Consider the following 23,444-nt stretch of genomic DNA (forward strand, 5'->3'; position numbering starts at 1 on the left):
TATTTTTTTCTTCTTATTTTTAAAATCTGTTTTTCATTTTTTTCGTTTTTTATAATTATTTTTCAATTTTAGTGATAATAAAAACTACATTTTGTAACTTAATTAGGAAAATTATAAAAAAAAAATCCAAAAATTATTTCAAAATTAATAAATGAACTTTTAGCTAAATGATTTATAAATAACTTTGACATTAAAAAATAAAAAAAAAATATTATTGTAATGGTAGTCATTTTAAAGATGACTACCATAGAATCAGCCAATTTTTTTTTTTTTTAAAAATATTATTGCAAGAATAATACTTTGTATTATTTCAGATTTTTTTAAATATCTATATAGGAAAGAAATATTATACATAAGTAAAATATTATAACAGATTTTCCTTCAAAAAAAAAAGATTATAAAAGATTTAATGTATCCTTCCAAATATATATTGATACCATAAACTTCTGTATGAAAAGCTTGCCAAGAAAGATATGAAAAAATATTTTAAGTCAGTTGATTATTGAGAAAAAAAAAATGCAACATACATAAGAGAGAATGGATAATAGTTATATATATAGGCATTTTAAAGTATCTATTTTGCTAATAATAGACTTTCATAATAAATTCATTTTACAAATTAATATATAACTTAGCCAGATTTAATTTTTTATAATTAAATATAATGTTAATTAAAGAATAGTTATTTAAAATTACCGTGCATGACACGGGACCTAACCTAATACTACCTCTGTAAACGGTTATTTGCAACGATGGGACATAAAGTAGAGAGGAAAAATGTCCCATCGTTGCAAATAACTGTTTACGGAGGTAGTATTAGTAATTGTGTACTACGTCTAGAGTTTAGGGTACTACTAGATCAATTGATCAAGGTAATTTCGTTCCTTTAGCTTGACTCGTGATCCATTTTTGTTTTAGTCCATTTTTTTCCATGTATTATAGCTTGACACAATATTTTTTTTCCGTGGTGTCTAGAAGGACAAGAACATGACAACTTGACAATGAATTTCCAAGAAAAGAAGATAAACATTATTGTACTAAGACTACCCTATTACATAGACTCTTGTGGAACATGCTGTTCCCCTACTTGCGAGGTTATTGACTTGTTGATCAACCATATTCCCTCTGTTTAATCTAACGATCATCATAAATTCATAACATTGATTTTTTGAGATTAAGATGTGAACAAACATGAATTATATTACTTTTTATATTCTAAACCACATCAAGTAAAAAAAAAAAAAAAAGGAGGCTTTCATTCTTATGCTTTTGGGATCTTACTTTATTACTCCATTGATTTTCAGTCTAATCATTTCAATCGTCCAAGGATTAGATTTCAGTTAAGCCTAAAGACCAAAATATCAAACTAACCTCATCCGTATTGACTATTAATAAATTAGTATAAACAATTAAGCCTACCCTACTCCTCTTAAATATTTTGTGCCCACCTTCTTACGTCAATGATACTGTCAACTGTTGATTTGTGCACTCGCCAATTCTTTCCGTTTCCCTTTGAAGAGGGGCACTACTTTAGTACTTTCACTTTTCCTAAGTTGTTCCACAATTGACTATTTTGGATGGCCAACTTATTAGAAGTTATTTTTAGATTTCACCCAAAAATATAATAAATAAATAAATTAGATTAGATCATGTAATTACATATTATTTTATTTTATTTTATCTTATTATTATTTATTTTTTTGAAACAAGATTAGATCATGTAAATTGTAAAATTATAAATAGTGTATTTTTTTAAAAGTAATTATAGTCTTCATATGGAATGATTTAAATACTTACAATAATTGTTACATCTTTACATAGCTCCTACTATTTTATCCACTTTGGGCATACGCCCTTCGTATTTTATCACTTGCTCAGTTTCTCCAAGTCATCTACAGAATTTTATTAGGAGAAATAATAGTATAAAATAATAAAATTAAAATATGAAGTAAGTGTGGTTGGTAAAAGAATAAAGTATAATAGGTAGGAGAAAAATAATATGAAAATATTAAAGTATGATAGTTGGAGGGCCCACTTAGAGAGAAAAAATTAATAAAATAAAGTATTGTGAAAGATTTCCAAAAAAAGAAATAAAACAAGTAATAAAATACGGCGGCCGCAAAAGGAAAGTGGAGCAAGTAATTAAATAAGGAGGGATGGTATGTTTTACTATTTCTTTTTTATTATTATTATTAATTTTTTTTTTTTGGACAAGTACTCTTTCAGTTTGTATAACACTATTTTAAATCGGCTTTTTAAAAAAAAAAAAAAAAAACCATACTTTTAGAATTAAAATTCTTTAAATTTTTTTAAAATTATTATTATCTCTTTCCTTTAAGTCGTGTTTGTGTCTTTATATACTGAAAATCTAAAATATAAGAGAATAGACACATTCTATATTTTGGAAATATAAGTTTACATGATAGTGAATCACATTAATTACATGAGTTTAAATTACAAGTAAAATATGTTAAAATGCGTTAAAATAATTAGATGAAAGTGATTTACATTTTTTTTTTATTGTTTTCAGAAATTTCAGCTTTAAAAATTGAAATCATATGTCCATACACGAAATATCAATTTCTTTGAAAGTATAATCCACTTTTTCATTATTGGAGTCTTATCCAAATTACTATAAGTAGTACTGTTAAAACGGTTTGACGGTTCGGTTTGAAATCAGTTCAAATGTCTTACGGGGAGGTTTCAGTTCGGTTTATATATTATCGGTTCGATTCGGTTTCGGTTGGTTCTTGAACGGTTTAAATTCTGTTTGGGTTGTAAACGGTCCGGGTAGTAAACGGTTCGGTGTAGAAGGGTTGCGATTTGTTAACGGTTCGGTATAAACGATTTTTATCCCGGTTTAAATTCGGTTCGGGTTGTAAACGGTCTGGGTTGTAAAAGGTCCGGGTAGTAAACGGTTTGGTGCAGACAGGTTGCGGTTGTTAACGGTTCGGTGTAAACGATTTTTATCCCGGTTCAAACAGTTTCGGGTTAGAAACAATTCGGTTCTTGTTTGCTTCAGTTTTATTTTAGTTCGGTTTATAACTGGTTCGGTTTGTTAACGGGTTCAGTTCTTCTACGATTTAACATTATTTGGATCGTTTTTATTTCAGGTTTACTAAATTACGATTCAGATCTGTTTTTTATTTCAAAAAATCGGATTTTTATCGAGTCGTTTGGATTCGGGCAATTAAATAGTATTGGTTTGAAATCTTATACTACTTTCTAACTTTTTGCTGGTTAACAAGTTTATATCAAGCCGAGACTTCATCACTTCATGTTGAGGCATCATATTATATGCAAATTCTCATTGATTTAATAAATACATATCATATTATGTTTCAAGTTTAGTCATACTGATCTTACTAGTTTATTACGAAATAGATTATAAAAGTTTAGTGCATTAATGTAGTATTGTTTTACTATCAGATTATTAAATTATCTGCTTCTTATTTGATCATTTAGTTAATAGTGTCATAATCATGATTTGAAGAGTTGTTGTAAGTGGTTTGTAAACGGTTCGATTTATAAGCGATTCGGTTCATAAACACTTCGGTTTATAAGCTGTTCGTTATATAAATGGTTTGGTTTACAAATGGTTTGGTGCAAACGGTTTGCAGTTTGTTAACGGTTTGGTGTAAACGGTTTTTATGCCAGTTCAAACGGTTTCGGGTTAGAAACGGTTCGATTCATTTTCGGTTTCCATTCAGTTCGGTTTAGATTAGGTTCGGTTCTTAAACGGTTTAACGTTAATCAGATCGGTTCGGTTTCGGGTTTACCAAAATGCGGTTTGGGTCGGTTTTTGGTTTTAAAAAAACAGGTTTTAATCGGTTCGGTTCTCATTCGGATCGGTTTTAATCGGTTTGGTTTGACCAATTCGGTTCGGTTTTTGACAGTACTAACTACGAGTATAATTTTCCACTTTCAACTAATCGTCTGTTGTAACGTGTTATGCCTGGTAGTACTTTAGGAGGACCGTTTACACTACAAGAAAAAGGCCAGATTACGACGGACGTTTTCCGACGGACCCAAAATTCCGTGGGAAATCCTGTATATTCCGGCGGATTTATATTCCCTCGGAAATTTTCGACAGATTTCCTGCGGAATAAAAATCCGTCTGAAATTTTGGGCTTTCCGACGGAATTTTCGTCAGAAAATTTATATCCCGACGGAAATAAATTCCGTCGGAAGCTTCCGCCAGAATATTCCGTCGAAACGTTGAATTTCCGACATAATTAAAATCCGTCGGAAATTTCCGAGGGAATATTCTGTCGGTACATAAAGTTTCCGACGGAATCTTATTTAAAAAAATAAACAAAATCTTTTAGCAACTAAACCGTAAAACAACCCAAACCCCCCATTGCATTTCCGCCACTTCCCCTTTCTCCTCCTCTCTCCTCTCCTCTTCTCTTCTCTTCTCTTTCCTCTTCTTCTGAATTCCTCCTCTTCTCTCTCTTCTGCCGTCTCTTTCTCTCTCTTTTCCTTCTCCTTCCTTCTCCTCCTCATTTCTCGTATCTTCTCCCTCTCATTTCTCCTCTCGTCTCCTTGCGCAACCGAACCACCACCATCGCCGCTGCGTATCCGCCTCTACTAGCCACCACGGAGTTTGTTTTGTTTATATTTAAGGTTTTTTAGGCCAAATTCGACCTTTAAAAGCCTAGATCTAGACTTTTCATGGCCGAATTTGACCTTGTTAAACCGTTTTCGCGGTGAAATTCGAGCCATTTCAATTAATCAGGTATGTTTTATTATTTTTTTTGTCGATTTTCGTTTGTTTTTTTCTTTTTTTTTATATATTTTTGGGTGTAACGTTGTTGTGTGTGCGTGTGTGATGTGTGGGTGGCGATTTTAGAAGGTGGTGGGTGTTTTTGGTGGTTTCGTGGGTTTGGGTGGTAAATCTAGGTGGTTTCGGGTTTTTTTGGGTAGTTTCGGGTATTTTTGAAAAATTTCGGGTTTGGGTGGTGGTTGTGGGGTTGTGGTACGGGTTAGGGGGACTGATGGGTTAAGGTGGGTGGGTGTGGGATGGTGGTCCAGTTTAGGGGCAGGGGGTAGGGGGGTAGTGTGTTGGTGTGGGTGGGTAGGGGGGTAGTTCAGGGGGGCAAGGGGTGGGGTGGGCTGGTAGGGCAGGGGGGTGGGGGTGGGCTGGTGGTGGCGTGGGGGTAGGGGCACGGGGGTGGGGTGGGCTGGTGGTGGGTAGGGGGTAGGGGGCAGGAAGTGGAGTTGGCTGGTGGTGGTGTGGGTGGGAAGGGGGGTGGCGCTGGGTGTGGGAATGGAGTAGGGGTGGTCTAGGCAGGGTGGGGTGGGGGACTGTTTTTTTTTTTATTTTTTTATTGATTTTTCCGACGAAAATTTACGTCAAAATATTCCTCTTCCGACAAAAATTCTCGTCGGAATATACCTATTCCGACGGAAAATTCCGTCGGAAACCAATCCACCTCCGACGAAATTTCAATTAAAGTAAAAAATAGCGCCGATAGAATTAGATCCGTCGGAAATTCCGTCGGAATCACCTCTTCCAACGAAATTTCCGCCGGAAACGGTCGAATTTCCAACAAAGAGTGCTGCGACAGACCTATTCCGACGGAAGGCTTGATTCCGACGGAATTTCCTATGTTTCCGACGGAATCCAGCTGTTTCCTTGTAGTGTTACTACATTTTGCAGTTTTGCACCCAAATGATATAAAATAGAGCTTATGTGGAAATGAAGAATGCTAATGGAAATGTAATTATTCAATGACTTAAAAATTATATTAAATAGTCAAATATGTTAGTTTTCTTATTCCTTTAAAGTGGAATAGTTAATCCATTAAGCCCTATTTACTTCACCTTATTTTTGTTGAATTGAGGTTGTTAAATATCGCCCTCGAATATCTAACTAACGGCCGCATAATAACATAAAATTACGTACTTATCCTTATAATAACCATTATTAAAATAATTCATTTTACCTCAATTTCACACTTTTACCGTACACAAAAATTTTAACCGTTATCTCCAATGGTCAACGACCACCAACGATCATGGGACCATGCAACCACCGTGATTTTCAAAATCAAACAAATTATTAAAATTTTGCAAAATCAAATTTATTGGATCTTATGGACGACGACGAAATACTGGAAACACAACCTATGTTGCTCGCCGAAGGCTCATCGGACCATATGGACTCGGTGTGTGCTGATAAAAAAATTAAAAATTCGAAACCTAGGAAAACGCCTAGGATTTTCGAAAACCCTAGGCCGAAACGCCTAGTTTTTTCAAACGTCCTAGGAAGTTTCGAAAAAACTAGGCATTTTAGCCTTGGGTTTTCAAAAATCCTAGGCGTTTGCCTGGGTTTCTATTTTTTTTTAATTGTTGTGGTTGTTTGAATTTTCTAAGCGTTTCATCTCAACCGTCCAAATCTTTCGTACAATCATACGGTTGTTCGAATGAAATAGGCGTTTGAGCCTAGGTTGTTCGAAAAAATTGGGCGTTTGAACCCGATTTCAGAAAATAATATAAAAAAATCTTGTCTTCGCCGACCGCCTTCCCCTTGTCCTTCCTCGTCATATCTATGACTGTGTAGAACTAGAAACCAAAGATTAAAGGAGGTGGTGGTTGGTGGCTAAAGGAGGAGGTGGTGGTGGTGGTAGTAGTGAGTGGTAAAAGGAAGTGGTGGTGGTGGTTTAGAGAGAGAAGAGGTAGTGAGGGTGGGTAAATTATGTTTGAGGGGGTTAATTTTTTTTTTTTTAAAAATACAAGGGTAAATTTGTAAAATATATTTTATTTGCGGGCGTTAGTTAGATATTCGAGGGCGACGTTTAGCTTTCCACATTATGTTTCCTAAATCGAAATTAATTTTACTAAACAAAAAATATTTTTGCTTAATTGAAATTATTTTTACTGATTTTATGTTATATTTATTCTTTAAAGTTACTGAATTTTATTGAACTGAACTTATTTTTACTAAACTAAAATAATTTTTACTAGACTAAACTTATTTTTATTGAACTGAAATTATTTTTACTTAAGTAAAATTATTTTTACTTAAGTAAAATTATTTTTACTTAATATTATTATTTTAAAGGTGAAATGAACCGAACCTTACATATCTACGTGGATTAAAGATGTATGGAATAAGATTGAATTCATAGATTACATTATCAAACCCAATCAAAACTTAAAAAAGTAATAATTCTCTTATAGGACGAATCCAATGTGATAGAGGACGCACTAATCCATAGTGTGACAACTAGCTCCGCGGCCAGCAAACACCCTCATTGTTCCATACCATAACCATGCTCCACTTGTGGAGTTGTGGATGAGTGCATTATTTTATTAACGGAGTGGCGGCTTTGACCAAATGCATTCTGAAATTCTGACTATTTATGATACTTCGTATTACTCTCATGGTGACCGCGTCCCGGCAAGACGCCACCCCTAAATTTTGTATTTTCCCCCCATTTTACGCCGCTTTCCAGCGATAATAAAGGTTCGCTGATGTCCGTCGGCTCTTTGGTGTCCCTCGGCGATCCACTCCGACTCCACATTTTTCGTGGGAGAGAATTACGTTTTCGGTAAAAATTAGAAAAAAGGGCAAAAGTATCAATTCATTAAAATTTGTGAGCTTTATGTAAAAATTTGCGGACGATGTTTAACAATTCACTTCTTTTATTCCAACCTTCGTGTTTTGATTCTCAAAAGATAAAACACTAGTATTTAACTAATAGTTTATTAAAACACTCCAAGTTGTTTATAAATACCAACAGAATATAAGGCAACTTCGCTATGACTCGTATGATAACAACCTGTGACCCGAGTACCCGACTTACCCTTTTCGTCATATAAAATATTTTTATGACCCGATTAACCCTTTTCATCATTTAATATTCATCTATAGACCTCTGTTAGCTACCATCTGAATCACATTCATAGCAAACATGGAATTAACCAAGTTATTCTTCTTAGTATTTGTGGTTCAACTACTTCATGTAATCCCCAAAACTTCTGCTCAATTATTTGAGTTTCTCTATAATGCGTGTGGACACAATGACTCCACTCCCAATGCTTATCTAACAAACCTTAAAACAGCCCTCAATTCACCGCCGGCCAACAACCCAACAAAGTCGAAGCCATGTCCCTCTGCAGGGCCGATGTCTCAGTCGATGATTGTCGTGATTGTGTCCGTTCTTCTGCTACTACTCTGCTTTCAGTCTGTCCCAACAGTATAAAGGCACTCGGGTATTCTGAGAACTGTGTAATATATTTCACAAACATCAGTCTGTTTCATGTTTTAACAGATAGGCCATTTTGGGCTCTTCGGTTTGATGGCAATGTTACTGATAATATTCACAAGTTAAATAGTTCACTTAATACATTAATGACCTCTTTGCAAAACAAAGCTTCATTAGGCAATTCTGTTCTCAAATTTGCTACCGGAAACACGAAACTTACTGCCAACCAATCCTTGTATGGTCTTGTTCAGTGTAGTCCTGACTTGACTAGGCTCGACTGTGTTAAGTGTGTGAAAAATATCACTTTGAGTGTCTTCACACAGTTTTTTATCACCTCTAGTCCTTTCGTTATGGCTAAAGGAGGAAGAGTGATTTCGCCTAGTTGCAATCTTCGTTATGAACTTTATCCTTTCTATAAGAATGTAACTTATGTCGCTACTCCACCCGGCTCCAACAGAAATGCTACATCTTCTGCACATGGTAAGAAAATATGCATAAAAATTTTGGTTCTCTGGTTAACTTAGTTCTCTTTCAGTATTATAGTTAGTCCTAACTCTATCATGGATTTGTGTTTTGTTTTTTTCTTTTTTGTAGGTGCAAGTAGTAGCAACTCACATAAAAAAATTGCTATCGTTGTTCCAATTGTTGCATCATTAGTACTCATCCTTATCATAGCTTCCATCTCTATCTTTGTACGATGGAAGAAGCAGAGAAAGTTTTCTGGAAATTTTCACAGTAAGCAAGAATTCTTATCTATTAGACTAGTAGCAGTCCAATTTTAAAAGTTATATGTTCAGAAATTGTCCAGGATTTATACCATCCAATGCAAGAACTAATAAGAATAAATCTTTGTTATTTTTATAATCAGGGGAAGCTGACTGATGGACAAGAAATAGCAGTTAAGAGGTTCGAACGGGATGCAGTTCTAGGGGAAGAGCAGTTCAAAAATGAAATTCTGACATAGTCAAGTATGGGTGGAAAGCGATGCTGATACTATCATTCATGCTTTGAAGGGGTCATGGTGTGGTATTTCTCCTATCCATCTAATCTATGATGATATCAAGCAAGATAGTACTTCTTTCGATTTCGTTAATTTGTCACATCTTAGAAAAGCATTTAATATGGTAGCTCATACTATTGTTAAGTGAGATACGGGTATTGATCTTGAAAGAGTTGTTTTGGTACCTTTCCGCAAAGTCTTATAACTTATCGTTGAATAAATTATACTTCCTCCGTTTTTCTTTAGTTGACGCGTTCAATTTAGGCACACATATTAAGTAGAGGAGAGAAAATGATTAAGCCAAGTTGCATCACAGGAATCTAGTGAGACTTCTCGGATTCTGCTTTGAAGAAGATGAAATGCTTCTTATCTGTTTGGTTAGTATTTACTGCTTATGGTTGTCCTATCTTTTTCTTTTCATAAAGTGGTTTGGCAAAATCATCTAAGTCTTGCTTGTACGTAAATACAGACCCGGAGCATCGTGCATCTATGCACTTGGAAACACGCCTTAAAATCATTAATGGCGTTGCTAGAGGACTCTTATACCTCCATGAAGATTCACAACAGCGGATAATACACTGTGACTTGAAAGCTGCTAATGTTCTGCTAGACGCAGATTTTATTCCTAAGATTGCAGATTTCGGCCTAGCAAAGTTGTTTAAGACTGACCAATCTCAAGCAGTGACAAGCAAAGTAGTTGGTACCCAGTAAGTATCATAGCATAGCAGCTTTATTCAATGTTGAGATTACTATTAATTGTTTGAAACCTTAACTTTGAAACATGACATTGGTTTGTTAGTGGTTACATGCCACCCGAGTATTTGATCCAAGGTCAGATGTCATTGAAGTCGGATGTCTTCAGCTTTGGTGTACTTATTTTGGAGATTGTTAGTGGCCAAAAGATTAGCTCTTTCCAAATTGGAGAAAATCAGGAAAATCTGCTTGCTTATGTAAGTGTGACCATCAATTCTTACACTCAACTTATATAAATATTAATTAACACAAACCAAGCTTCCTTAACATTGAAATTACGATGTCTTAGGCATGGAAAAACTGGCAAGAAGGCAAAGCGTGGAATCTTGTTGACCCTGCACTATCCCCTGCTTTTAGTGCTGAGATACTGAGATGCATACACATCGGTTTACTGTGTGTCCAGAATAACATGGCCGATAGACCAACCATGTCTTCAGTATCTCTTATGCTAAGTAGCTACACTATGACCGTGGAAGTGCCTTTGCAACCAGCATTTTTCATACAAAATCGTCCCATGCTACTAAGTGAACCTTCACAAGACAATTCCTCAGATCAATCAAATAGCAGATCATTGTCAGTTAATGACGCTTCTGTGACAGAGCTCTACCCTCGATAATAGAGATCAAGGTCCACTCAAGGTTATATACTGCGAAGTTATAAACTGTGTCTGCAGCTTTATAAGATATACATATTACATTGTTTCTTTTTATTGCATGTATTAGCCAACTTATGGTGAATATGTATATACTGTATGAAATTGTAATATTTTAAGCTCTTCTTGTGTAATAAGTTGTTACACCGTATGATGTTTTGTGGAGACCCTCCCACAGTGATACTATATATGCAGACATTTATATGCTATATTTAGGCAGTCTTGGCAAACTATCATGCAGACATACACACACAGAGATACTTTTGGATCCACGTCAAAGTAGAATCATTTGTTGTGTAAAACAATCCCTATATACAGGTTTTAAGCATTACGAGCATAATCAATCAGCCTCCTAAGTAGCAGAGCTTTCATGTAATAAAATTACCTGCCATTCACATTAGTGAACACCTCTGTAAAATGAGCATTACTTGCACTCAATGCTTGAGGAAGGTTTCTCTTATACGGAAAAGCTGGAGGCGCTGTCAAAGATGGCAGAACAACTGACTGGCTACTGATTCTCATCTACTAGCTCGTTGCTAATAGAAGCCTTGATAAGTTTACATTTGGTGAGTGATGAACTCTTCTTTTAATATAAATTCATATGAAGTACTAGTAATGTCATGCTAATACAACGGAGGTACTAATAAATCTGTTTAATTCCGGGTAGAAAGAGTATACAAGAAGTTGTGACAGAATGATGGTACGTTAAATAATTGTGGTGCATTGTTATACTAGATGATTTGGGATATGCAGAATTTGGTACCTCAAGGGGAATAATAAGATTTTCTAAAATTTTGTTACATTTAATAAAATGCAGATTCATTAAGTCGTTAGTCTATGCAATGGGAAACACGGTACAAATTCATACATTATGGTATAGCTAGAAGGATCTTGTACCTCCGTGAAAATTCTAGACTAAAAATCATACGTCGTGACCTTAAAGCTGCAAATATTCTCCTAGACGAGGATTTCTATCCAAAGATCGCGGATTTTGGTATGGCAAGGCTATTTAACATTGATCGAACTCAAACACTGGCTAGCAAAATTGTCGGTACCTTGTAAGCATCCAAAATCTTCAAACTCTACCTACAATATTATTGGCTTATGTTCTTATGATTTCTTTAATTTGTACAAGAAATGTTTCGGTTTGAAAACAATGGACCTTCGGCAGGCCCTTCGGATGAGTGGAGATGAAGCCCAATTCGTGTGGTGACCGAATTGGGGATTTCCTGCACAACTAAACACACGTAAACTGGTCTCGGGGGTTGTGCCGAGGAAGGCCCCTCCGATGCCGAAGTCAGTACGGATGTAAGATAATGAGAGAAAAGCTATGCAAGAGAGTTTGTTGCTTGAGGCATTTCTTGTGAATGAATGTAATTGTGCAAAAATGAAAGCTTTTATACCTTGCTCCAATTAGATGGATTGGGCTTGAGGAATCAAATGGGTTGCCATTTGATTGGGCCTTGCTATACCTGACTTGGCTAATTTGTAATGAGGGTTGAACCTTGCCTTTTAGGCTTTAATTATTTTCATTGTGGACTGGGCCCAAATACAAGTTATTTGGACCCCAAACAACTTGCCCCCCAGACCCGATTCGTGAGGATAACGGGTCGGGTTTCAGCTGCTGAGGGATTTGGAGGGAAATAAATGAAAATAATTTAAATGTTTTTGAGAATTTGTACGGTTTTAATAACCGTTAATAATGATTAATTAACCTTAATGACGGTTAATTAATGATAGTGGGGAAGTGGAGTGAACTTAGTGGATATTTGGCGGTTTGTAATTGGTCTGGGAAGAATTCGAAGAGTTTGTGAGTTAAAATCAAATGAGTGGGATTCTTGTCAGGTATTTGACTTACCTTTGCATCAACATTTCCGGCATTCTCAAATCAAAGAAGCGGAACTACTCCGCTCAGAAGAACCAAGACATCGCAGCTGAAGTTAAAAAGCTTCTGGAAGCAAGGTTCATTGAACCTTACCAGTACCCTGAATGGCTGGCGAATGTAGTAATGGTTCACAAAGCTAATGACACCTGGAGAATGTGCGTTGACTTCACGGACCTGAATAGAGTCTGTCCGAAGGACTTTTATCCCTTGCCGAGAATTGATCAGCTGGTCGACTCGACAAGTGGCCATGCTCTGCTCAGTTTCATGGACGCATTTTCTGGGTACCATCAGATTTTCATGCACCCCGATGACAGAGCAAAAACGGCATTTGTTACAAGCGTCGGGGTGTATAACTATAAAATGATGCCCTTCGGCCTGAAGAATGTCGGGGCTACATATCAGAGACTGGTGGACCAGGTGTTTGTCGAGCAAAAAGGCCGCAACATGGAAGTCTATGTTGACGATTCCATCGTCAAGAGCAAAGAGGCGAGAGACCATGTTGCAGACCTAACCGAAACGTTCACCACTCTAAGAAAACACCAAATGAAGCTGAATCCGAAGAAATGTGTCTTCGGCGTGAGGTCTGGGAAATTCCTGGGTTTCATGGTCAGCAAGAGGGGGATTGATGCCAATCCCGCCAAAGTTCAAGCAGCTCTTGATCTTCCCGAGCCGAAGACAAAAAGGGACATTCAGCGTCTTACTGGGAGGATGGCTGCCTTATCCAGGTTCATCTCAAAAGCCTCGGATAAAGGCTTGCCCTTCTTCAAAGCGCTGAAATTTCCAAAATCCAAGGAGCTCATATGGGAAGATGAGCAAAAAGTAGCCTTCCAGCAGCTCCGAGAACACTTGGCTAACCTCCCGACACTGGCGAGGCCAGCCGAAGGAGAATTCTTGTACTTATATGTGGCAGTTAGCCCTGCTACAGTGAGTGCGGTGCTGCTGAAGGAAGAAGAAAAGGTTCAGCAACCGATCTATTTCGTCAGTCATACTTTGACTGATGCCGAAACGCGCTACCCTCTGCTCGAAAAAGTTGCATATGCAGTGGTAGTGGCAGCTCGGAAGTTAAGACCTTATTTTGACTCACGTCAAATAGTTGTCTTAACAGATCAACCGCTGGAAAAAGTCCTCGGCAAAGTTGAGAAATCAGGCAGGCTAACAAAGTGGGCCTTCGAGCTCACTGAGTTCAGCATAAGCTACCAGCCGAGGGCAGCAATCAAGGCCCAAGCCCTAGCAGACTTCCTAGCCGAATGTTCCTACCAGGAAACACTCGACGAAGGGAAGGGGACTTGGATTGTGTTTACGGATGGCTCAGCCACCATAAATGGTTCGGGAGCTAGGGTGGTAATCACCTCTCTCGAAGGCAGAAACTTCAAGTATGCACTCAAATTTTCATTTAAGGCTTCCAACAACGAAGCAGAATATGAAGCAGCAGTTGCTGGCTTAGAACTGTGCATAGCTCTCGAAGCCGAACATGTCTGTTTAAAAACAGACTCTCAGCTGGTCGCTAATCAGATTCGGGGCGAGTATGAAGCTAAGGAGCCCTCCATGATCTCTTATCTTGCCAAGATTAAATCAGTCATAGCGAAGCTGAGAACTTTTGAAATTGAGCTAATCCCAAGGGGTCAGAATGCTCAAGCCGATGCGCTCTCCAAACTTGCAAGTTCAACTCTGACTGAGCTGAACCGATCCGTATATGTGGAGGTGCGGCGAAACAGAAGCATTGACCAAGAAATTGAGGTCCAATGCGCTGAAGCTGAACCCAGCTGGATGGACCCCATCCTAGCTTATAAGCTTCAAGGAACGCTCCCCGAGGATAGGAACCTAGCCACAAAAATGAAAAGGGTTGGCTCATGGTTCATTATCTACAAGGGAGAGCTGCTGAAAAAATCCTTCTCCGCCCCATTGCTCAAATGTGTGGGTCCAACGAATGCGGATTATATCCTTCGGGAGATCCATTTTGGCATCTGTGGAAACCACATAGGGGGGAGGACCCTAGCCCATAAAGCATTACGGGCAGGATATTATTGGCCAACCATGATCCAAGATGCCAAGGACTTGGTGCGGAAATGCGAAAAATGCCAAAAATTCGCACCTGTTATTCATCGGCCTTCAAGGGACCTTCAGCCGATCCTGAATCCACTCCCTTTTGCTCAATGGGGGTTGGATATTCTAGGACCATTTCTCGAGGCACCTTATCGGAAAAAATGATTGATAGTCGGAATCGACTACTTCAGCAAATGGATGGAAGCCGAGGCAGCTTCAAACATAACTGAGCAAACGGTCAGGAAATTTATTTGGCAGAATATCATCACGCGCTTCGGCATTCCAAAAGTGTTTGTCTTCGATCATGGAAGGCAATTTGACAATCTGCCGCTGAGGCGGTACACAGATCAGTTCGGCATAAAGCTGGCATATTCGGCAGTCTGCCATCCTTTAAGTAATGGCCAGGCCGAAGCTGCAAATAAACAGATACTCAACGCTCTCAAAAAGAGAGTTGAAGATCAAAAGTCCAAGTGGATAGAAGAGCTTCCTGGAACTCTATGGTCACTTCGGACAACTAAAAAAGAGGCCACGGAGCATTCACCTTTTGAATTGGTGTATGGATCCGAAGCCGTTTTGCCAGTGGAAATTGGCTCAGAAAGTCTTAGAGTCAATCAGTTCTCAGCCGAGGAGAACGAGCATCTCATGAAAGAGTCCCTCGATTTCTTAGACGAGAACCGAGATTCGGCAAGGGACAGAATGGCAGCGTACAAACAGAGAATCAACAAATTCTACAACCGAAGAGTCCAGCCAAGACTCCTCAAGGTTGGGGATCTTGTTCTTCGAAATGTTGCCGCTGTTCAGAAAAGCCGCATCCATGGAAAACTCTCAGCTAACTGAGAAGGGCCTTATGAAATATATGATGAGCTCCAACCAGGAACTTATCGCCTTTGGCAGTTAGATGGAACTGAGTTGAAAAACCACTAGAACGCAGATATACTTAGAAAATTCCATGTGTAAAAATCTGTGTAAGTACATTCTCTTCAGATCAGTGAAAGGCCCTTGAGCCGTAGTTATTCATAATTTTATTCTGCTTTCATTATTTCTGTCTTTGCCGATTTTTGAAAAAACTCAAGGTTTACACCCGGTGCTGTCCGAAGTATTGCATTGCAATGCACTGTACTTCGGCAAGCCGAAGAACCTGCCGATATGAGAGTAACAAATAGAACCTCGAGGTATTGCATAATGATGCCCTGTACCTCGGACGGATTTGCTACTCTCGGCGAAGAGGTCACAGGCTCACCTAAGACATAGCCGAAAATAGGAATTGATAAAATGCCCGAGGCATTGCATAGTGATGCCCTATGCTTCGGCGAGTCAATTCCGGGTGGCGATTGCACCTCTGAAGTATTGCATAATGATGCCTTGTACTTCAGATGATCGTCGCCCTGGCATTGTGTCCAAGGTAGTCGTTCCCTCGGATGAATTAAAACCGGGCAAAATATAAGGAATAGGCATAAGCGTGCGAACTATAACAAATCTTCAGCCACACCAGAAAGATCAAGGGCAATAGCACTCAAAACTCTGAAGACAACATCTTCAAAGTTCTGGGGGGGGGCAGAAGGTACTCACATACCGAGCTCTAAGCTGAAGTGCTCAGTACTTGGAAATATCTTTGCGAGAAAGCCAAGTGAAATGGGCAAGGCGTAAAGAGGTAAAGGGAATCATCAGCTAAAGACTTCCAGGCCGAAGCTCTGTACTTAGCTAAATTTCGAAGAAATTCAAGAATAAGCAATTAAGTTCAAAGCTATAAAAATAGGCAAAGTAAGAGGAAACAGCTGAAATTCTAATGCATCTACTCAGAAAGTTATAAATTAAGTTTGTACATAGGCAAGCTGAAGGCAAAAGAAACAGGCAAAAGCTGATGCGGCGTTTACAAGTTAAGCGCATGTTAATCCACAAGACTCAGAAGACAGCTGCCCGAGTTCCTATGCTTCAGCATTCTCTGGAACCCCAGATGGACCGGCCATAGCTGAAGAGGAGGCAGGACCAGCAGCTTCAGCCTCCTTAGCAGTTTCCTCAGCTTCCTTGGCATCGGCTTCGGCTTGTCGAACCAGGAAGTCTATCTCAACCTGACTAGCCTCGTTGATTCGAGGATTGTCAGGATCCATCGACCAAGCCTCAACCTGGTCCCAGTTGAGATCAGGGGCATCATGTAGAGCCAAGCGCCGAGCTGACTTCCAGCCATTCTCAAACCCTTCAGCATATTCAGCTTCTGTATAAACTCGGGTTTTGAGCAGCTCCTAGGCATTCCGCAGCTCAGTCCTTTGAGTCTCCAGCTCGGTGCTCTGAGCTACCAGATCATCCTTCAGCTTCTGGTTGGCAGCAAGCAAGTCATTCTGCTTCTTCTCAGCTTCTTCCCGAGCTTGGGCCAGCTGTATCTCATGGGCAGAGACAAGGAGATGCCGAGCATCAGCATCTTCCTTCATTTAAGTCTCAAGCCGAGACCGGAACTCGGCAAGGGTATCAGCTCCATACTCTTTCATGAGAGACTGACCCTCCTCGATCCAAGGGAAGACTGTCTGCTCCAAACCATGGCAGAAGGTGCGGAAGTTCTCATCCATTCGCTGAATTTCTAGCCTGGTAGCTGAAGCATCGTCTTCAGCCTTGGCTTGCTTCATCTCAGCCAGCCGAGCCAGAGCTTTAGCCTCTTCAACTTTGGCTGCCTGACTTTAGACCTCTTCAAACATTTCCACAATGAGGAAATGGTTGTGCACAGCCTGCAAAAGACAGCAATCGCAGCTTAGCAGTTAGCCGAAGTCCAACACTTAAAGGAATTCTTCAAAAAAAAAAAAAAGAAAAGAAAAAAGAAGAAGAGGAGAAGAAGAAGTAAGTGTAGGAAGGTTACCTACATCAGAACCCTTTGGTTCTCTAGAAGAGGGTTTGGCACGCTCTCCAAAGACTCAGCGGCCTCAGCAGCGGTGCCCTACATCCACGCCTTTGCCCTTTCAACAGCTGAAAGGTTGCCCAAGTTGCCGAAGAAGAAGAAGGCAGAGTCGCGCCTATCTTCAAAAATCGCTCGTGCATGAGCAGGGACGGGAACCAAAGGCACTGAGCCGAAACCCATTTCAGCTGACTGGAAAGTCTTGAACGAGTTCGCAGCTTAGCTAGAGGGGATGTCCTAGTGCGTGAGCACATCAGGTTCGGCCAGCTCAGGCTCGCTTCCTTTCTCAGCAAGGCCAGGATCCTCAGTTTGGATGCCCAGCACATCCACCTCGTGCCGAACCTCATCGGAAAATGGCGCAGCTACGTGTCGAGGAGGTGAAGGGTTAGTTTGCAGCTCGACCACTTCGATAAAAACTTCCCGAGAAGGGGAAATGACTTCGGCTGCCTCTTCTTGAAGTTCTTCTCGCCGAGGCCTTTTGACAGGGAGCTCTGGCGCCTTGAATTGACCAGGGCGAACCAAAGGTCTTCTTCTCCCGCCAGCCATGTCTTCGGCAACGGTTTCAGGAGAGGGGACTTCTTTCTCTATTTCTTCCCCTTCGGACTGCAGAAGAAAAGAAAGAGGGGGCAGGAAGACGAGTAAGAACTAAAAAAAAAAACAACAACAAAACAACAAAAAAGCAACAGCAAGTAAACTCAAGGTAGAAGCACGCAGATATTTCAGCCGAAGCCTCAAACATCAGAAAGATATGCATCCGAAGATCTACACTTAGCAAAATGTTCTTACAAGTTAAGAAAAGCTACGTGTAACATGCATACTTAGAAAAATGCTTCACAAGCCGAAAGATCAAAAAGCTGAAACTCTATACTTAGAGAAATTTCACGAAAATTCAAGTATGGAAAAAGACTGCAGAAGGACAGTGGACTTACTGAAGGCCCGAATAATTCTTCGGTGTTCTCTTCTTCTGAACCTTCCTCTCCCTGTTGCTCGGATGGAGGAGGTGGTGGATGTGCGATACCACCTTCAATTCTGACGTAGCAGCGGCAGCAGCAGCAGCAGCTTCCTCTTCAGCTGAATGAAGGAAAAAAGGATCAAGCTTCTTGAACCAAGGCTTCTGTGCCAGGTATTTGAAGGCGCTGACCACTTCTAGCTTCCTCGGCTACAGCGTCAGTGGTCGATCCTTCACAGCAGTGATAACAGGGGTATTGGTGATCGACTCCCTTTCCCGGCTGATACCCAACACTTCGTAATTGATACCAGAATTCTCCTCGCAGATTTCTGAAAAATAGTCAGAAGCAAAACATTTGTTCAAATAAAAAGCTTCAGATCGCAGAAATTGAAAAGCAGAAAATAAAAGCTTCGGCCCCAGCCGAATCACTTACCACCTTGGTATCTTCGGCTGAGGCCGACAACTGCTAGCATCTTCTCTTGGAAGATGTAATGACAACACGGTAGCCAGACAGTTGGCACAACGGTCATTCGGCTAGTAGCGCCAGGATTGGAGGATCGGCCAAAGAGCTCCATCTGATGATGATCCGCTTCTGTGAAATCGTCAGGGCCGAGGCTTGACATCGATGGATCGGGCTTTCTAGTATAGCGAGTCCCCCGAAATAATTAGGGTGACTCTCGTCCGAAAGGGCTCGCACCCAGATCCATTGACCTCTCCAAAATTTGTCCGAAGTGTCATTCGGATAGGAGGTCAAATAGCCCTTCTCGTCTTCTATGTGCCACCAGCCTCGGCCATGCCATTTGCTGGATTGGGTGTTCGGTGACAGTTTATGCGTGCACCGAAAGCAATGGACGCTCGACTCCAGCCCATAGAAGAGGTACACCCACAAATACGTCATGATTCTTTTGACACAAACCGGGGTCAGGAGGCCAAAGAAATGTTGTATCCGTTCAGAACTTTGATGACGAACGTGTGAACAGGAAATCGCAGCCCGTTCTGCAGCTGCCGAACATAAACCCCAATGTAGCCAGGAGGGGCCCTATAAATTCTCTCCAGCGCCGTGGGCATTCGGCACCAGTACCCATCGGCTTCCATTATGCTGTAATATACTTCTAGCTGCTCGGCGAAGCGGTACCAAGCATCATTTTCCAGCCACTATGAGGATGGCTCGGTCATCAGCAGACCTGAGTTCTCGTGCTTGTCAGTCCACTCCCTCTCTTCAGGAGTCAAAGGCCGAGGCCTTGAGAAAGCCCTTCGGCCAGAAGTACTAGCTTCGGCTGGTTCATTAGGAGGGGCACTATTCAAAGGGATGGCCCTCAGTCTCTCGCCACTCGAGGATGAACCGACCTCGATTCGGGCATTAGGGTTACCGCTCAGAAACGACATCATTGCTAGAGGACGGTTGCGCTTTAGAATTAATTGCGGCACCTCTTCTTCGGAAGCCTCGGCCTCAGGTTCCATTGGTCTCTTTCCAAGGTTGCCGGCCATTTCAAAAACTGACGGCGATGAGAAAAGACAGGAAAAAGGGGAAAAGCTTAAAGAAAGGGGAAATCCGAACGGAGTTCGGAGAAAATTACCTCTATCGGACTCGGAATTCGCCGATTTAGTAGTTCGGAGCAAAGAATTTCGCTGAAAAGCTTCGGAAAGTGCAGAAATTAGTGAAAAGAAAAAGTGGAGTTGCGCGAGTTTGCTGGGAAGTGAGAGTGAATTACGAATGTGTTTTGATTTGAGAATGCCGGAAATGTTGATGCAAAGGTAAGTCAAATACCTGGCAAGAATCCCACTCATTTGATTTTAACTCACAAACTCTTCGAATTCTTCACAGACCAATTACAAACCGCCAAAAATTAATTATCCACTAAGTTCACTCCACTTACCCACTATCATTAGTTAACCGTCATTAAGGTTAATTAATCATTATTAACGGTTATTAAAACCGTACAAATTCTCAAAAACATTTAAATTATTTTCATTTATTTCCCTCAAATCCCTCAGCAGCTGAAACCCGACCCGTTATCCTCACGAATCGGGTCTGGGGGGCAAGTTGTTTGGGGTCCAAATAACTTGTATTTGGGCCCAGTCCACAATGAAAATAATCAAAGCCCAAAAGGCAAGGTTCAACCCTCATTACAAATTAGCCAAGTCAGGTATAGCAAGGCCCAATCAAATGGCAGCCCATTTGATTCCTCAAGCCCAATCCATCTAATTGGAGCAAGGTATAATAGCTTTCATTTTTGCACAATTATAGGGGCTTCACATGAAATGCCTCAAGCAACAAACTCTCTTGCATAGTTTTTCTCTCATTATCTTACATCCGTTCTGACTTCGGCATCGGAGGGGCCTTCCTCGGCACAACCCCCGAGGCTAGTTTACGTGTGTTTAGTTGTGCAGGAAATCCCCAATTCGGTCACCACACGAATTGGGCTTCATCTCTACTCATCCGAAGGGCCTGCCGAAGGTCCATTTTTTTCAAACCGAAACAAGAAATATATTATATTGTTTTTGCAGAGGTTACATTTCACCTGAGTATGCTCTTTAACGTCAAGTATCAGTAAAGTCAGACGTCTACAGCTTTGGTGTACTCGTCCTAGAGATAGTAAGCGGACAAAGGACTACTTCATTTTTAAACGATGAGGAGAATGTAGAAAACCTCTTAAGCTTTGTAAGTTACCTAATAAAAATTTGACAACTTTCTTTTACAATGTTACAAAAATTCATAAATGGCATTGCAACATTATATTGGTTTATAGGCTTGGAGAAATTGGACTGACGGCAATGCTTGGAATCTGGTAGATCCTGTAATACCACCCGGTTCTAGTACCGAGATATTGAGATGCATCCACATCGGTTTGTTGTGTGTCCAAGACAACCCTGTAGACAGGGCAACGATGTCTGCAGTCGATCTGATGTTGAGTAGTGATTCTGTTACACTTCAAGTACCGGCACACCCTGCATTTTATACCGAGAGACAAAATCTACCCAATATGCTCTTGGAGTGGAGCACAACGGCTAAGTCGAGTATAAGATCAGATAAAGGTTCAATCAATAATGTTTCAATAACAGAGTTGCACCCTAGGTGAAGATGGCCCTTGAAGGTATTGAAGGGATGCCTAATTGTCAAGTCAATAGTATATATAAACCATGTTACTTATGACAACTACATTTAGACAAACAAGTGAAATAGATTCATGTATTATTGTGAGGAATTCCCTGTTTCTCATAGTGAGAAACGAAATTTGTTTCTCATGAGGGCATTTTCATGAATCAATCAACAGCTTTTTTATTATTCTAGGTTCCACAATTGAATAAAGTTGTTGGTTTATTTACAAAAATGGCATGTGAGAACACTATGAGAAATGGGGGCTCCCTCTTATTGTGAGTTTAGCCTTATAACAAAACACGATGTATTTTATCAGAAATAGATTTCCTAGCGTTTTAATTAAAAATACAATGATTTGAATATTATTTTCTTGGTTCTTTTGTATAAATAGTTAAGAAATACGGAGTGACTTTTTGTTATCTTTGCGAAGTAGCTTTGATTTGAGCTCAATTAAGCCTACCCTGCTCCTCTTAAACATTTTGTGCCCACCTTCTTACGTCAATGATACAGTCAACTGTTGATTTGTGCACTCGCCAATTCTTTCCGTTTCCCTTTGAAGAGGGGCACTACTTTAGTACTTTTACTTTTCCTAAGTTGTTCCACAATTTGACTACTATTTTGGATGGCCAACTTATTAGAAGTTATTTTTAGATTTCACCCAAAAATATAAATAAATAAATAAATAAATAAACTAGATTAGATCATGTAATTTCATTTTTATTATTTTATCTTATTATTATTATTATTATTATTATTATTATTATTATTTTATTTTTTTATTTTTTTTCATTTTTTTTGAAACAAGATTAAATCTTGTAAATTGTAAAACTATAAATAGTGTATTTTTTAAAAGTAATTATAGTCTTCATATGGAATGATTTAAATACTTACAATAATTGTTACATCTTTACATAGCTCCTACTATCTTATCCACTTTGAGCATACGCCCTTCGTATTTTATTACTTGCTCCGTTTCTCCAAGTCATCTACAGAATTTTATTAGGAGAAATAATAGTATAAAATAATAAAATTAAAATATGAAGTAAGTGTGGTTGGTAAAAAAAAAAGTATAATAGCTGGGAGAAAAAGAATATGAAAATATTAAAGTATGATAGTAACTAGTTAGAGGGCCCATTTAGAGAGAAGAAATTAATGCAATACAATATTGTAAAAGATTTCCAAAAAAAGAAATAAAACAAGTAATAAAATACGGAGGCCGCAAAAGGAAAGTGGAGCAAGTAATTAAATTATTTTATATTATTATTTCTCCTAATAAAATTCTGCTGATGACTTGGAGAAATTAAGCAAGTAATAAAATGCGAAGGCCGCAAAAGAAAAGTGGAGCAAGTATGTTTTACTATTTCTTTTTTTTATTATTATTTTTTTTCTTTTTTGGCAAGTACTCTTTCCGTTTGTATAACACCATTTTTATTCGGCTTTTTTTTAAAAAAAATAAATCATACTTTTTGAATTAAAATTCTTTATATTTTTTTAAAAATTATTATTATCTCTTTCCTCTTAGTCGTGTTTGTGGCTTTATATACTGAAATATAGGAGAATAGACACATCCTATATTTTGGAAATATAAGTTTACATAATAGTGAATTTCATTACATAAGTTCAAATTACAACTAAAAGTCTATTAACGTGTTATGCCTGGTAGTACTTTAGGAGGACCGTTTACCACATTTTGCAGTTTTGCACCCAAAAATTATGTGGAAATGAAGCATGCTAATGGAATAGTCAAATATGTTAATTTTCTTATTCCTTTAACGTGGAATAGTTAATCCATTAGCCGTCGTTCACTTCACCTTATTTTTGCTGAATTGAAATTATTTTTGCTAAACTGAAATTATTTTTACTAAACAACAATTATTTTTGCTCAACTAAAATTATTTTTTACTGATTTTATGTTATATTTATTCTATAAAGTTACTGAATTTTACTAAACTGGACTTATTTTTGCTG

General features: G+C 39.0%; 2 protein-coding genes and 1 pseudogene across 2 annotated transcripts; all 3 read left to right on the forward strand.

Annotated features, from left to right (window-relative positions):
• The first annotated feature begins 7,762 nt into the window (after positions 1 to 7,762).
• Positions 7,763 to 10,827, forward strand: LOC110687286 (annotated as a pseudogene).
• A 628-nt stretch (positions 10,828 to 11,455) lies between these two features.
• Positions 11,456 to 14,711, forward strand: LOC110687160. The gene is made up of 4 exons (XM_021863776.1): positions 11,456 to 11,676; positions 12,464 to 12,686; positions 12,795 to 12,989; positions 13,119 to 14,711. The coding sequence occupies exons 1-4, from the start codon at positions 11,456 to 11,458 to the stop codon at positions 14,709 to 14,711; spliced, it is 2,232 nt and encodes a 743-aa protein (XP_021719468.1).
• Positions 14,712 to 20,108: 5,397 nt separating this feature from the next.
• On the forward strand, positions 20,109 to 21,456 carry LOC110687161 (putative cysteine-rich receptor-like protein kinase 35). The gene is made up of 3 exons (XM_021863777.1): positions 20,109 to 20,131; positions 20,948 to 21,038; positions 21,127 to 21,456. The coding sequence occupies exons 1-3, from the start codon at positions 20,109 to 20,111 to the stop codon at positions 21,454 to 21,456; spliced, it is 444 nt and encodes a 147-aa protein (XP_021719469.1).
• Positions 21,457 to 23,444: the final 1,988 nt, after the last annotated feature.

Source organism: Chenopodium quinoa, unplaced genomic scaffold, assembly GCF_001683475.1.
Source record: "Chenopodium quinoa cultivar QQ74 unplaced genomic scaffold, ASM168347v1, whole genome shotgun sequence".
Classification (NCBI taxonomy): Eukaryota; Viridiplantae; Streptophyta; class Magnoliopsida; order Caryophyllales; family Amaranthaceae; genus Chenopodium; species Chenopodium quinoa.

What these genes read in the sequence shown, in the direction of transcription:
- LOC110687160 (XM_021863776.1), top strand. Translation starts at nt 11,456, where the DNA reads ATGCAATGGGAAACACGGTACAAATTCATACATTATGGTATAGCTAGA. An exon ending in AGCAAAATTGTCGGTACCTT is followed by an intron (nt 11,677 to 12,463) that starts GTAAGCATCCAA and finishes GATTCTTGTCAG; the next exon opens with GTATTTGACTTACCTTTGCA. An exon ending in ACTTCACGGACCTGAATAGA is followed by an intron (nt 12,687 to 12,794) that starts GTCTGTCCGAAG and finishes GGGTACCATCAG; the next exon opens with ATTTTCATGCACCCCGATGA.
- LOC110687161 (XM_021863777.1), top strand. Translation starts at nt 20,109, where the DNA reads ATGCCGGAAATGTTGATGCAAAG. An exon ending in CCGGAAATGTTGATGCAAAG is followed by an intron (nt 20,132 to 20,947) that starts GTAAGTCAAATA and finishes AGACGTCTACAG; the next exon opens with CTTTGGTGTACTCGTCCTAG. An exon ending in TAGAAAACCTCTTAAGCTTT is followed by an intron (nt 21,039 to 21,126) that starts GTAAGTTACCTA and finishes ATTGGTTTATAG; the next exon opens with GCTTGGAGAAATTGGACTGA.